General features: G+C 40.2%; 1 protein-coding gene across 1 annotated transcript in view; it reads right to left on the bottom strand.

The window, feature by feature from the left end:
• PPM1E (protein phosphatase, Mg2+/Mn2+ dependent 1E) overlaps nucleotides 1-15,527 on the bottom strand; it is a 215,891-nt gene extending 200,364 nt beyond the window's left edge. Inside the window, exon 1 of the mRNA XM_058703257.1 lies at nucleotides 14,868-15,527. Coding sequence (XP_058559240.1) covers nucleotides 14,868-15,325 — 458 coding nt within the window. The 5' untranslated portion in view covers nucleotides 15,326-15,527. The remainder of the gene's footprint in view (nucleotides 1-14,867) is intronic.
• Nucleotides 15,528-16,191: the final 664 nt, after the last annotated feature.

The following is a 16,191-nucleotide window of genomic DNA, read 5'->3' as shown; positions in this document are numbered from 1 at the left end:
CCATGAAAAATCATCAAACAAACTTCAAAGCTCTCAAGTCAGTCTCCCTGATTGATTTCCTAGTGATAACCACTAATAGTGAACACTTCAGAAAGTTCTTTAAACTGTGACTTGGCTTTCACATCTGCAAAATGGGTTAATAATAGAACCTAATATCAAATAAAATAGTCCTTGGACAAGCTCTCAATAAATGTAGTAGCAACAAAAGAAACAGGAGCAACTTATAACTACAACTAGTTCCACAATTATTATTTCGGGTGCAGACAATGCCGATTCTCTGCAGGTTTACATTGTTAACTAAGTCTTATAGAAAGATATTTATATTTACCAATCCAAGATTAGAGAATATCCTGGCAAAGAGCATTTAAATGCAAATTCATATTTATGTTTTAAAAGACTGAAAATTGTTTCTAAATGCAGTTAACTTTCCATGACCTTGAAAAGTTGAAGATATTTTTTATTCTTCTAATTGCATATAAGTAGATTGTGAATATGACAAATCCAAGTAACAGATGACACTGTATTTATAAGCTGCCTTAAACGAAGGCTCTAAGAACTAATAAATATTCACAATTGCCAGAAATCAAATCTAAAAACTTCAGAGGTCATTTCTATTGCAAAATCAGTGACAGCCTGATTTAATGATGGTCACCTCTCATGTTTATGTGATAACTTATAGGTTCAATAAGAACATGTTTACAACCTGATTCCTGCCCTCTAGAGTTTTGGCCTAAGAAAGAATTTTATGTATCATATACCTCAAACACAATTTTGCAAACACTATACATATCACCTTAAAGGCATTACATTTTATTTTTTGTTGCTTGTTTTTTTAATGCAAAGGTAAATATTAGCTGTAGCACAATATAATTATCAAAAAACAGGCTAATTAAAAAGCAATTTTTTGTTTTAGTTTTTATTTTTAGATTCACAGCGTAGAGAAATGTGAATAAGAAATTCCTATGTAAGATCAAAGATGAGAGGTTCTATCTTGTGGTAAGTAGGTCAAATACTTCAAATTCATACCAAACAATAACTATAACGTTTCTGTGGGAATTGTATACATCATTATGGAATCAAGTCACCAGGAAAAAAACTATGTTTGATATTTCTAACCAGCAGATTGGTTCTTTGATTCTTTTTCCTTGATGACTTAAAACTAAAACAAGAAGTAATGGACTGGTCCTCCTCAGACCTTTACACCAGAAGGTAAAACCTTAAGTGAAAACGCACACAAAGAATTAGAGCGCGAGTGGGGGAGGGGCAGAGAGAGAGGGAGACAGAATCTGAAGCAGGCTCCCGGCTCCCGGCTCCCGGCTCCCGGCTCCCGGCTCCCGGCTCCCGGCTCCCGGCTGTCAACACAGAGCCCGATACGGGGCTCGAACCCACGAACCGTGAGATCATGACCGGAGCCGAAGTTGGAAGCTTAACTGACTGAGCCACCCAGGCGCCCCTTTTAACTAGCTCTTTTAACTAGCTTCCTCTCTCTACAGTATTATTATCATTATTATTCGAACTTTTCATTGTTCACAATATTCTCAAAGAATTTACATGAAAACTCTTTTAAGCCACTGAAAATGTTCATTTTGCAAAAATGTTCATTTGCAAAACTGTGGAGTGCTAAAGATGAGAACTGTAAACATTGCTATAGCTAGTTGAAAATGTTAACATACGAAAAATAACATACAATAGGAAACCAAGCTCCTCTACCATTCAGAGAGCCGCAGAAGAAAATAATAAAAGAGAAAGAAGAGAATGAGAATAGGCCTATAAAAATCTGGAAAGGAAACAACATGGTAGATCAAACAGAAAATAAGTTGACGATTCATTCATTTATTCAGCAAGTAACTGCCTACTATGGGCCAGGACTTGTACTAGATGCTGGATACACAAAGAACAACAAAACATTCTTTATCTCTTGCCCGCATTCGGGAGAAGACACATTAAACAACTAATGCATGCATATATATAAATTGTGATAAATGGATGTAAAGAAAAAAGGATGCTACGAAAACCAAAAACAAAACTTAATTTAGACCACAGGTAAGGAAACACCTCTATGAGAAAGAGATACTTTAAACCTAATGGTTGAGTTGGGTAGTTGGAAAGAAGGGGAAAAGCTGCTTGGGCAAAGAAAACAAAAGCTCAGAGACCCTCCTGACAGAGCAGGGCAGATTCTGGGAACTAAAGGAAGACCACTGTGATTGAAACATAATAACTGAGCACAGAGCCAGATCAAGATGAGGTCAGACAACTGCTGAATGGAAAACCAATGGACGGGAGGCAAATGTGGAAGAATAGTTTATAGAGTACTGCTACAGGAAGCTAAGTAAGAATTGATGAAAACTTGGACCAAGCTGGTGGAAATGAAGACAAAAAGAAATGAGCAGACTATTTTTCTTTCATTTACAAGTGGAATTAAAAGACTTTGAAACAGGGGCGCCTGGGTGGCGCAGTCGGTTAAGCGTCCGACTTCAGCCAGGTCACGATCTCGCGGTCCGTGAGTTCGAGCCCCGCGTCGGGCTCTGGGCTGATGGCTCGGAGCCTGGAGCCTGTTTCCGATTCTGTGTCTCCCTCTCTCTCTGCCCCTCCCCCGTTCATGCTCTGTCTCTCTCTGTCCCAAAAATAAATAAAAAACGTTGAAAAAAAAAATTAAAAAAAAAAAAAAAAAAGACTTTGAAACAAAATAATTAAAATGCTCTGCCATCTTGCTTCTCTACTGTGGTATGAAAAATTACTAAAATGGTCCCCCAAAGATGCCCCACTCTTAACCGCTAAAATCTGTGGATACTAATGAAATATCACTCCTATGATTGTGTTATATTGTACAGCAAGTTGATCTGAAAATAGGGAGATTATCTCAGTGGATCTGATCTAATCAAATGAGTTCTTAAAAGCAGACAGCTTTCTCTGGCAGCAAGAGAAGCCAAAGAAATTTGAAGAATGAGAAGTATTTTGATGTGCCATTAGTGGTTTGAAAATGAAGAGGGCTCTGTGAGAAGGAATGTGGGTGGCTTCTAGGAATGATAATCAGCTCCCACCTGACAATTACCAAGGAAATAGGGACCTCAGATCTTTCATGAGGATCTAGATTCTGTTAACAACCGGAATAGGCTTGGGAAGTGGAGCCTTCTCCTGAGCCTCCAGATAAGTCCAGTCGGCCAACACTTTGGTCTTGAGACCTTAAGCAGAGAACCTAGTGGAACATTCCTGGACTTAACTGTAAGAAAACAACAGGCATTGTTTCAAGCCACTAAGTTTGGGTAACACATTACACAACAACAGAAAAGTAACTGAAAACTATCACCCCCTATACTCCGTGAGGAGAAGTTAACAATTCAGTAATCTAAATCAGATTATTCTCTTGTCAAGAAAGAAATCTAGGGGCGCCTGGGTGGCGCAGTCGGTTAAGCGTCCGACTTCAGCCAGGTCACGATCTCGCGGTCCGTGAGTTCGAGCCCCGCGTCAGGCTCTGGGCCAATGGCTCGGAGCCTGGAGCCTGTTTCCGATTCTGTGTCTCCCTCTCTCTCTGCCCCTCCCCCGTTCATGCTCTGTCTCTCTCTGTCCCAAAAATAAATAAAAAACGTTGAAAAAATAAAAAATAAAAAATAAAAAAAAAAAGAAAGAAATCTAAGAAAAATAAATTCAGCTTGCTATTCCTCCAAAAACTGAATAAAGATGTAGGTGGTGACTGGAGAACCCATTTAAATGTGACTTTGAAATTAAATGTCAGATATGTGTTATAGAATTAAAGTTTTTGTTATTTAATGAAACCCGTGTGATTCAATACAGTCACTAGCCTGATATGATACCTAAATATTTGAAGTATGATATTCTAAAGTCAGATGTGCTATAAGTGCAAAAGATACACAGGATTTTGAAAACTCAGTATAAAAAATTATAATGTCTTTGGGCACCTGGGTGGCTCAGTCAGTTAAGTGTCTGACTCTTGATTTCAATTCAGGTCATGATCCCAGGGTCATGGGATCAAGCTCCACTTCGGGATCCATGTTGAGCATGGAGCCTGCTTAAGATTCTCTCTCTCTCTCTCTCTCTCTCTCTCTCTCTCTCTCTGCACCCCTCTCCCCTGCTCACACTCTGTCTCTAAAATAATTTTTAAAATTAAAATTAAAAATAATATTTTAATATTGATTACATGTTTAAATGGTATGTTTTGATATATGATATTTGGATATACTGTATTTGGTTAACTAAATTATTAAAACTAAATTCACCTGTCTTTCAATTTTTAAAATGTGGTTACCAAATTTTCAATTATATATGTGGTTCAATTATACTCCTTTTGGATAGCACTGGTCTAGACTTCTAGGTGAGTGTCCTCTTCCAAAATTCCAGCCAACTAGAAGTATTCTCTTCCCATTATAGTTCAGTGACATTACTGGCATACAGCTATGTAAAAATACTAGCTGACTGGCATAGCAGTTCAAATATTAGAACACTGACAAACCAAACCTCTTATACAATGAAGTTGGACAAAGTAATCTGGCAATGTCTAACAAAGTAAAAGTGTAAGTAACTTCAATCTGACAATCCCACTTTTAGATATATACCCAAGAAATCTATAAACACATGCACAAGGAGACATGACCAAACTGTAGAATTATCTGAAGGGCAGAGAATGCCAGCTCTCCATCAAAGTTCTGTGTTCTTTTTTCCATGGTGTAGAGTTGTTCTTGGTTCTGTTTGCTGTGAAATGTGGGCCATGGGTGGTGCCAACATGACTTGCATTCTATTCACTGAAAAGTGAGAAGAATATATGTCCTTTGTCCTTTCTAAAGACTGCTCCTAAAAACTTCCAACACCATTCTCTACTCTTCTTATGCTTGCTTGCTGCATGGATGTCGATGCCTAAAGCAACCTTGGAAACTACAGGTTGAAGGTGACATACCCTCTATTAGCCTGAATCCCTTAATCACTCTATAGAACACAGCCCTTTCTTCTCCATTGAGGGTTACTCTGTGAGCAAGCAATTAACACTATGTTAGGCTTTTGAGATTTTAGGATTTACCCATTACAGTAGCTATTATTAAACTAATAGAGTGCATAATATGCAAAAATTAGAAACAACCCAAATGTCTGTCAATAGATTGGATAAATAAGTCATAATACAATCAGACAATGGAATGCTATATAGTAGCTAAAATGAAAAAAAAACAAAAACCTAGATCTCTATGTATCAACACAAATCTTTTTTAAAGTCTCAACATAGCTATTTATAAAAACAAAAACAAATTAAAAGCCCAGCATATATTGAGACCGTACAAATTCATATGTAGTAAAAATATAAAAATACAGAAGGATACATTACAAGAATCCTCAGATTACCTTTGAGAAAAAGGAAATGGGTTTAGAGAAGAGAGTGAAAACAAAATCTTCAATTCCATATGAAATGTTTCATTTCTTTAAAATGATCCTAATTATGATAATTTGTTGAAACTGAATAATGGGTATATGGATATTTGCTTTATTATTCTATTTGGTAAATATTTAAAATATTTCATAATACAAAAAAATCTTTTTATTTTTTTTAATTTTTTTTTAACATTTATTTATTATTGAAAGACAGAGAGAGACAGAGCATGAATATGGGAGGGGCAGAGAGAGGAGGAGACACAGAATCTGAAGCAGGCTCCAGGCTCTGAGCTGTCAGCACAGAGCCCGATGCAGTGCTTGAACTCACAAACCGCAAGATCATGACCTGAGCCCAAGTTGGCCACTTAACCAACTGAGCCATCCAGGTGCCCCCAAAAATATTCTTTTTAAACATATATCTGCTAGAGGGTAAACTAATAAAACCTTGTTAGAGGACATTTTAAAACTGTGAATGAAAAGTCTTAAATATGTAAATATGTTTTAACACAGTCCCAACAATAGAACTACACACTAAGAAAATTAAAAGTTTGCTCAAAGTATGAGTAACCAAAAATTGGTTAACACCTAAAAGTCCAATAGAATTGTGATTAAATTACTGAGTGTTCATTTTAAAGTTACATAGGATATAATGGGAGGTGGGGTGAGGTTAGGATGAAACAAGATTGGCCACAAATTGATCATTGCTAAGGGTGGGTGATGAGTGCATTATTTTATTTTCCATACACTTAAAAGTTCAAAATTTAATAAGTTTTTTATTTTTACTAGGTTTTTAAAAAGCAGTTTAAAATTGTAAGAACTACAATTTTTAAATCTTTATTTTTAATTTACTTATTTTTATTTTTAATGTTTATTTTTGAGAGAGAGACGGAGAGCCAGGTGGACAGGGCAGAGAGAGAAGGAAACAGAATTTGAAGCAGGCTCCGGGCTCTGAGCTGTCAGCGCAGAGTCCAATACAGGGCTCAAACCCACAAACTGTGAGATCATGACCTGAGTCGAAGTCAGACCCTCAACCGACTGAGCCACCCAGGCACCCAGAACTATCTTTTTTAAAAATCTCAGCTCATTCACTGGATCAGCAAATATTTATTGTGTGTTGTACATGTCCCTCTCAATATTAACCTAGGGATATGATGGCAAACATGTAGCTAATAAATCTAATGCAAATGGCTCCAAACACTTGCTCAGACACCCTACCAAAATATTTGGAGCACCACGAACCTCCTCCCCAATGTGTGTATACTTTTTGCTCTCTCTCTCCCCTACCATGTATGTGTATGTAAATATATATGTATACATATGGTATATCTGTATACATATGGAATATCTGTATATGTATACAGATATTTATAAATTACATACATACACACATGCACATTTGCACACAACTCTCACAGGTAATTTTTTTTTTTTAAAGTAGGCTGCATGCCCAATGTGGGGCTTGAACTCATGACCCTCAAGTTAAGAGTCACATACTCTACCAACTGAGCTAGCCAGGCACCCCTCACAAGTAATATTTGGGTATTTCTTTGAATAACCTGTATTTCATTATTTCACATAATCTACTTAATAAATCCATTCTTGTTGATTTCTAATCAGATAGGATATTCTCTTTTTTAAAAAAATCTTATGTAACTAAGTATGGGAGAAGCACAGGCAATAGAGTTTTGTTGTTTCTTACACTTACAAATATTATATTAAACCCATGATTTCTTTGCAGGAATTTTTATTTTATTTTGCAGGTATTTTTAAACCCAAACATCCATTTTGTGAGGGTTAATTTTGTTAAAACCAGGAAATATAATAAATCCATTTAATCAGTGTAGGTAAACTGCAATACTTCATAACATTCTGAAAAATGGGAGGGAGGGTGCCAGTGTTGAATCTTCTAACCTGTGAAACTTGCATTTCATCAGTATACCTCATTTACCATGCTTGACATAAAATCAGTTGTCACACGGAACTGCCCATCTAAATCAACACATCAAGTATTAACAGTACTTACACTTGCATTTTGTATACAAGTAAATAGATTTCAGTATTTTCTTCTTTTGCCCTAATGGATTGTTTTGGGTACACCTCACTTTGAAAACCACTGCTCTAGTAAAAAACACATATTTGTTGACAAACAAAATAATGAATCAAACAAGTGCTACAACAGGAAAAGGCACTGGGTATTCTAGAGGGGCACATGGAAGAGACACTTAACTCATGAGTGTGGGGATGGTGAATAAGCTGTTTGTTAAATGGAGACCTAAAGAATGGGTAAGAGATTGGACTGGGAAGGGTGGTAGTAGGGGTGCATAGTATTCTAGGTAGAAGGAATACTGTGTTATATGCAAAAGTGCAGAGGTAAGACCAAACACGGCATGTTCAAACAAATATATTAGTAGTCTAAAATAGCCGTAGTTTCTAGAGCTGTAGAGGTGGGATGGAGTCAGCAGACAGTGATTCAGAAATGAGGCTGATGGAATAAGATTATAAGGCCTTCTTTGAATTTTACCTGAAGAGCAATGGAGAGATAAGTAATGAAGGTATACAGTAAAGAATTTGGCTTTGCCCAGAGAGAGGTCTGGCCTTTGTCTGTGGCTCCCAGGAGGTAACCTCTAAACTTTGGAATTTCTGGAGTAATGGGAGTGCCTTCATTATTTACGATGGGCCCCTGGGACCACATGGTATCAGCCTGACCTCCAGTTCAACCAATCAATCTCAATAAAAACTCTGGACACCGGGGCCCCTGGCTGGCTCAGTTGGAAGAAGGTTGTTTTTTGTTTTCGTTTTTGTTTTTTTTAGAATGTGCGACTGTTGAACTTGGGGTCATGAATTGAAGTCCCACGCTGGGTACAGAATTTACTTAAATAAAATTTAAAAATGAAACAAAACAAAAAACCTCTGGACGCTGAAGCTCGAGTGAGCTTCTTGGGCTGGAATACTCTAGGTGTTATTATCCACATCAATCCTGGAGAGGGGAGCACATCCCTGAAGACAATAGAAGTTTCACATTTGAAACTCTCCTAGATTGTGTCCATGCATGTCTTCTGTTGGCTGGTCCTAATTTGTTTTCTGGGTTGTTTGTTTTTTTTTTTTTTTTTTTTTTTTTTTTGAGAGAGAGAGAGAGAGAGAGGCAGGGAAGGAGGGAGGGTCAAAGAGAGAGGGAGAGAGGGGGAGAATTCCAAACAGGCTCCACACCATCAGCAGAGTTGGGTGCAGGGCTTCAACTCACGAACCAGGAGATCATGACCTGAGCTGAAATCAAGAGTCAGGTGCTTGAGGTGCCTGGATGGCTCAGCTGGTTAAGTGTCTGACTTGGACCCAGGTCATGATCTCACAGTTTGTGAATTCGAGCCCTGCCTGGGTTCAGTGCTGACAGCTTGGAACCTGGAGCCTGCTTTGGATTCCGTGTCTCCCTCACTCTCTGCCCCTCTCTTGCTCGGGCTCTGTCTTTCTCTCTCTCTCAAAAATAAACAAACATTTTTTAAAAAGAGCCAGATGCTTAACCACTAAGCCGCCTAGGCACCCCCTTGCTTTTTGTTTAAAGATTTTTAAGCAATCTCTACACCCAACCATGGGGCTGAAATTTACAATCCCGAGATCAAAAGTTGAATGCTCCACCGACTAAGCCAGCCAGGTGCCCCTGGCTGGTTGTAATTTGTAACTTTTCTCTATAAGGAACAATATCCATTAGTACAATAGCCTTCAGGGAGTTCTGTGAGTCTTTCCAGTAGGTGACCAAATCTAGGGGTGGTTTTAAGAAATCCCTAAACTTACAGTTGACGTCAGAAGTGAGGGTGGTCTTGTGTGGTCTCTTCCATCTAACTCTGTAGTTGAACCCTAACTCCTTGCAGCTGGGGTCAGAAGTCTTGGGCAGACTTAGTGGTCTGGAGTACTGTGCCTTTAACTGCACAGTCTGGCTAGCTGAGAAAAGAATAAAAATGTTTAAGCAGTAGGTGACAATTAGACAATCTACATAATCTAGATTCTAGAGGAATCACTTATACTGGGGAGAATATACTGGAGAAGAGTAAGATTGGCAAAAGATGACAATGACAATGGGAATGGAGTGGGACATATCTATGAGATGTTTACAAGGCAAAATTTATTGAATGTAAAGGGTGAGAAAAAGAGAAATCAGAAATGGACCCACCAGAAAGAGAATCAGATTTTAGTTTTGTTTGTTTTGAGGGAGACAGAGGGAGTTGGAAGATTGAATTAGGTTCTGAACAGTTTGAGAAGCCTTTTGGATATCTAGGTAGGGCTGTTTCCAAGCAGAGATGGAAACAGAGTTGGGAATCAAATAACCAAAGCCATGGGAGAAATTGGTATCAACTACAAACAAGTAAGACATCAGAGTTGAAAAGGCTAAGGACCAAACATCAATATTCAAGGGATAGGCAGAGTACTAAAAGCTCACAGAAAAGCAGCAGCCTGAGAGGCAGGAATAAAACTTGAAAACTATGGTTAACAATGAATGCTTGATATCTTTCTTCTTCTTCTTGCTAATGTGAATTTTCTCTGCTTCTTATAGTGAACATTTATTACTTCTTTTTTTTTTTATGTTCATTTACTTATTTTGAGCCAGAGAGAGCACAAATGAGTAACGGAGAGGCAGAGAGCAGAGAAGAGATTCCCAAGCAGGCTCCGCGATGTCAGCACAGAGCCTAACACAGGGCTCAATCCCACAACCATGGGATCACAACCTGAAGAGACATCAAGAGTCAGACGCTTAACCAACTGAGCCACCCCAAGCACCCCTACTTATTACTTACTAATAAGAAAAAAGGTGTAGTTTTAAATGAATGATACTATAAAACTTGCATGCGGTTATTTTTTATTTATATATGTAAAAGTGAGACAAAGTTTAGTAATTTCTGAACTATCTGAAACTTATTAAATGTTTCACATAATTCAATATAACTGAATTACTAGTGTCTATAACCAAAGATTTTCTTTTCAAAGCTATTTTAAAAGTGCCCTCGCACCTCTCATTACTATATGGAACTGCTTAACTTTGCCAGGGTGCTGGAATATGTTTCCCCATCAAGAACTCCAATGAGTAACTGAGGAAACAACTGCTCTAGGGGCACCTGGGTGGCTCAGTCGGTTAAGCGGCCGACATTGGCTCAGGTCATGATCTCACGGTCCATGAGTTCGAGCCCCACGTCGGGCTCTGTGCTGCCAGCTCAGAGCCTGGAGCCTGCTTCGGATTCTGTGTCTCCCTCTCTCTCTGACCCTCCCCCGTTCATGCTGTCTCTCTCTGTCTCAAAAATAAATAAAGTGTTAAAAAAAAATTAAAAAAATAAATAAAAATAAATAAAAAATAAGGAAACAACTGCTCTAAAAATGTAATGACATATACCTCTAGTAAAGACTTCAGAGCATGTGCTTCTTCTGGATGAAAACAAATAGATTCATCCCCGGTATAGTGTAGACAAATACACAGTATTGACCCATGTAACCTATACATGTAGCCTCATATTCACATCTGCTCTAAGATCAGTTGTAAACTTTTTATTTATTTATTTGCCAACTATTTCAAAGCTATAATCCTCATTTCCACCTTTTCAAAGCAAGTCCCTCATTAACCTCAGAAACCCTAATATTGTCATTAGAAAAAGGTTCTAAATCACTGGAATTTTTTATGACAATAGATCAACTCAGTAAAAGTTCTAAAATATCGCATGCTTTTATTATTGATTCTTAAAGTTTAATAAACTGGAAAAAATGTTTAAATGGTCCTTAAAAAGGTATTTAATAGCCCACAACAGAGGTCTTTCCCATCCAAGGAGACTTTTGCTATTTTCAAATTGTTGTTCTTATTCTTTCAAAATGTTACATGTTGTTTTTATCTAGTAGAGGATATCTAAATATATATTTCCCATTTTGAAAGCAAAAACTTCATCCCAAATACTACTTTGAAAAACTTTTAAGTTGCTAATTATAACTATATTTTGTTTATTTAAACATTGATCCTTTACTTACCTAAATAAGTGCTTATCTCAAGGTAGTCCTGACTTTATCAAAATGAAGAATGTTTAACTATATCTGCTGTTCCTATTCTAAAATTCTTGAGAAGCAAAATATTGAGAAAAACATTCATTATGTTTGTTTTTTTTTTTTTTTACTTTCAACCAGTCTATACATAAAATAGTAATGAGAAGATAAGCACCTTTACTTCTTTTCTTCAGAGAAGCTTAGTCTGTTTAGCAGCTACATATTGTATAGTTATAAAATCCTGACAGAAAACACACACTACAGACTTATAAAACTGGTATTAAAGGGGCACCTAGGTGGCTCAGTCGGTTGGGCGTCGGACTTCAGCTCAGGTCATGATCTCACAGTCAGTGAGTTTGAGCCCCGCATCCAGCTCTGTGCTGACAGCTCAGAGCCTGCTTTGGATTGTCTCCTTCTCTCTCCGCCCCTCCCCAGCTCACACTCCGTTCTCTCTGTCTCTCAAAAATGAATAAACGTTAAAAAACAAAAAACAAAAACAACTGGTATTAAATGCAGTGTGATTTTCTTCTTACACTAGTCCCAACTATCAAATTGGTGAATATATAGTTCAGGTAGCTCTATTTAAGAATTTTAGCACCATTTGACCAGTATGACAGAGTTTTTAAAGCATATTAAGAATTCCCAAAATAAGGAGTGGGTGGTTGAGAAAATATTTTGGAAAAAAAAATAATAACTTTCCCCAAGTAAGCAATTTCAACATCTTTTTATTTCTTTCTTTCTTTTTTAAGTTTATTTATTTATTTTAAAGAGAGAGGGACGGGGCGCCTGGGTGGCGCAGTCGGTTAAGCGTCCGACTTCAGCCAGGTCACGATCTCGCGGTCCGTGAGTTCGAGCCCCGCGTCAGGCTCTGGGCTGATGGCTCGGAGCCTGGAGCCTGTTTCCGATTCTGTGTCTCCCTCTCTCTCTGCCCCTCCCCCGTTCATGCTCTGTCTCTCTCTGTCCCAAAAATAAATAAAAAAAAAAAAAAAAAAAAAAAAAAACGTTGAAAAGAGAGAGGGAAAGAGGGAGAGAATCCCAAGCAGGCTGTGCATTGTCAGCCCAGAGCCCAATTCCGGACCCCATCTCACCAACTGGGAGACCATGACCTAAAGGTGGACGCTTAACCAACTGAGCCACCCAGGCGCCTCTCAACATATTTCTAATCAGAATCATTTCAAAATATTTCCTAGGAAACTTGAGGACCCATCATTTCAAATATGTAAAGCAGAGTTGTGCAGTTCAGAGTTTATGTTGAGAAAAGTCAGAACTATTTGTACATAATTTGTTAGTTCAGATCCACTTTTCTCAACTGTAAAATAAAGTGCTTAGACAGAAACATGATCTACCTCTACTGTGTCTTCCAGTATTGACTCTGGTGACTGATATGATTTTCTTTTATTAAAAAAAAAATTAAAAGTGTTAACTTAAAAGTATGTTTTTTAAACCGTGAAGATTTTTTTGCTTTTTTTAATCTGTTAAGGAGTTTGAAGATACTTTACATAAACAAGCCAGCCATTTTATATCCGAGTAAAAATAGGTTAATAGCTTTTGCACAAAACACAGTAAAAATCATGAAATCTTTAACTTAAGGTGAAATAATATTTTCTAACTTTGCTAGTTACTTCAAATCCAAACTTCTGTTCTCAAATGGTCATTTTAGCATTTGAATACTTTTTCTAGTTTTATATATGTTGAAATTAATCTTGCTTCCTTTCCATATGGAAAAACACATCTACTTACCATCTTACTTAGCATCTTTATATAGATTTCAGTTTTTCAAAATCTTCTTGAATGGTAAATGTTCATGGTTGTTCTAAATTAATGACTCTCTTTTTAATGAACCTTCTCTACTGTTTGTGTTTCTTTAATTCTGTCACTGCATTTGTAAAGGTAATAAGAGCTGTCAAAATAAAATTAGTCTGATGCTGAGATAAATTCCTCCACTTTGGTAAACATTTCCATTTTATTTTAAGCAGGAAGTTTCAAGTGTCTATTTAGTGTTTGAAAATGACATTTCATAAGCCCTTTCCTATGACAGTTTTCAAACACTAGGAAGAAATACTCTAAAACGTTAATACTGTTTATCCTTGGTGGTGGTATTACACGCCATTTTATTTTTTACATTTCCCAGAAAGCATTATTACTTTGGTAACCGGATAGTATTTTAAAATTAAATTTTAAATAGCTTATAAAGTGTAGGACATCAACACAGTCCACTTCTACAGCACATACGTTAAATGCTTTTCCCCTATTGATAAACTTCTGCTTTAACAGGAAGAATGATTTGGTCAGATGTCTGTTAGATTGGATGAAGACCTGACATTTACTTTCCAGGCCCTTCTTTCAAGTCAGGCTTTTGAGAAAATCCAAGAAGTGAGTTTGAATTTAATTGCAGTGAATCTTGCAGCAGTAAACTTTTAGGGAGCCAGAATAACACCTTTCATCACAACTATCAGCAGAATGCCAAGACACTCTCAGGTTTACCAATGTTTTCAGAGATTTGTCAGTATTCTCCTCTGTCATTATTTCAGAACAATTCCATTTAGAAAGAAACGCAATTGTAAACCGTTTCTATTTCAAGCCCACAAAAACCAGAACTGGGATGAAAGGCAAAGCCTCGACCTTTCTATTTTAGACTTTCATCTGTGTAGCTAAGCCATCTGCTTTCTCTCCCCTACCCCATCTACTTACTTAATGGACTGAAAATACTGCACGTAATTGCAATGTTATCAAACCAGCCTGACTTTTCCACTTTAACGAATTATGACTGTGTCTTTCACCTGAAGATTCGCTGGTAAAATGTGCTTACCCTTCCCTCTCAATTCCTTCCCACCTCCCTCAATTACAAGTTATCAAAAATCTTTAAAACACTCGGCTTCCGCGGATTAAGCCCATCTAAACACCGCTTCACTTTCAACGCTGAGCGCCTGAAGGAAAATCAACCCCAGTCTCTCCTGTGGCTGTAAGGCCGGTATTATCACTGTTTTTGCGGTTACGCAGAAGGCACCTCGCAGCTCAGCCTAGAAAAGAGTCGCGTCTCTCCGCCGCCAAACAACAAGGGACTCAGACTGGGAAAAGACAGACCCGGGTGGGAGGAAACCTCCCAAGAAGAGGAAGGGAGCCGGGAAGAAGAGGGAGCTCATAAGACGGGAAGAAAGGACCTTCCGAAGCATGAAGGAAAAGGGGGCTTGTGAAGTGGAACAAGAAGTGGGCAGCCGAGGTGCAGCGGGAAGAAGGGGCCGAGGCCGGCGGGAGGGCGCCGGGGGCGGCTCCCCGGTCAGGCAGGAGGCGCGGAGGCCGAGGCGGGCGTGGGCAGCTCGCAGAGACCGCCCGAGTCGGAGCAGCTGGGGCGATTCCAACGGCGCGAGGCGCGGGAGTGGGGGTGAAGAGAGGAAAGGAGAGCAGTTGAGGGGCCGAGAGAGCCGCGTCGAGGCCGATGCGGCGGAGACAGCGGGCCCACCCCCAGCCAAGCCCCGCTACTTAACTATTTGTAGAGCTGCTGCAGGCAGAGGTCCAGGCTCTCGCCCTCCACCTCCTCACGGGTGATGCGCTCCGACAGCGGCCGCGGGAGCGGGGGCAGAGGCGGCAGCTGGGGCTGCGGCGGCGGCGGTGGCACGGCCGACTGCCCCCGGGCTGCCGCCGCCTCCTCTTCCTCGCCCTCTGCTGCCGCCGCCGCCTCTTCCTCCACCGCCTCCTCTTCGGGCTCGGGGTCTTGCTGGTGCTCTTGCTCCCCCTCCTCCGTCGCGGCTACGGCGGCCGCCTCCTCCCCGGGGTCCTCGACCGAAGCCTCGGCCGCTTCAGCCACTACCAGTTCGGGCTCGGGCTCCAACTCGGGTTCGGGTTCCGGTTCAGGCTCGCCGCCGCCGCAAGGTCCGCGAAACTCGCCCAGGAATAGCTCCAGGAAGCGCCGGTAAGTTTTCTCCTCAGGGCTGCAGCCGGCCATCGCTACTCATGCCCCGGGGCCGACCGGGAAAGTGGGGGGAGGGGGGGGAGTCCAGGAAGGGGAGGGGGCTGCTCTCGAGCCTCAGGCTCCCGCAAAGGCTGTTAACGTCCACACCGGCACGAGCGATCAGCACTAGGTTGCCTGGAGAGGGCTCCCGCAGGCGTGCGCGCCGCCGAGCGCGGACGTGCGCGGCCCGGGGGCGGGGGCGGAGCGCGCTGCCCCCTCCCGGGTCTGTAGGGAAAGTTGGTGACGGGCGCGCGCTCGGGGTCCAGCGGCAGCCCACCCTCCAGCCCTCCCGAGAGCTCAGCCCACGCTGCCTAGAGACTGTCGCCATGGCAACCGGCTCTAATTAAGAATTTCAGGGTCCCTCCCGTCGAGCCCGCGGAGTCCAAAGGACACTCGAATCGACCGCTCTCCAACTCTGCCTGTCTTTATTGTACGGATACCCTAGCCTCAAGAGGATGAGAGTGAACTAAGACATCTCCAAGTCTAGCTGTTGGTTACTACTTGGATTAGATTTACCTCAGGTTTTTTTTATCTGTCCCGGCCTTGCCTTGGCGTAGGTATCTGTTGAAAGATACTACAGTGTTAACACCTTTTGTTGTTGATGACATTGGGGGAGGGGGTTATCAAACACCTACCAAGTGATAGGTTGCTTTGCAGATATTCTCTCACTTGATTCTATGAAGAAAGTGGTGTTATCCTCATTTCTCAAAAACAGGAACCAAGATAAGGTACTTTACTTGCTTCAAGGTGTCACAACTACCAGCCATGGCATTGTAATTAGAACCCAGTTTGTCAGCTTCCGAAGCCTTCTAGAACCTTTTCCTTTACTCTTCCTTGCTTCTGAAGATTCAACACTGCAA

The sequence above is a fragment of the Neofelis nebulosa genome, chromosome 16, assembly GCF_028018385.1.
Source record: "Neofelis nebulosa isolate mNeoNeb1 chromosome 16, mNeoNeb1.pri, whole genome shotgun sequence".
NCBI lineage: Eukaryota > Metazoa > Chordata > Mammalia > Carnivora > Felidae > Neofelis > Neofelis nebulosa.
This window is presented reverse-complemented; position numbering and strand designations above follow the sequence as displayed.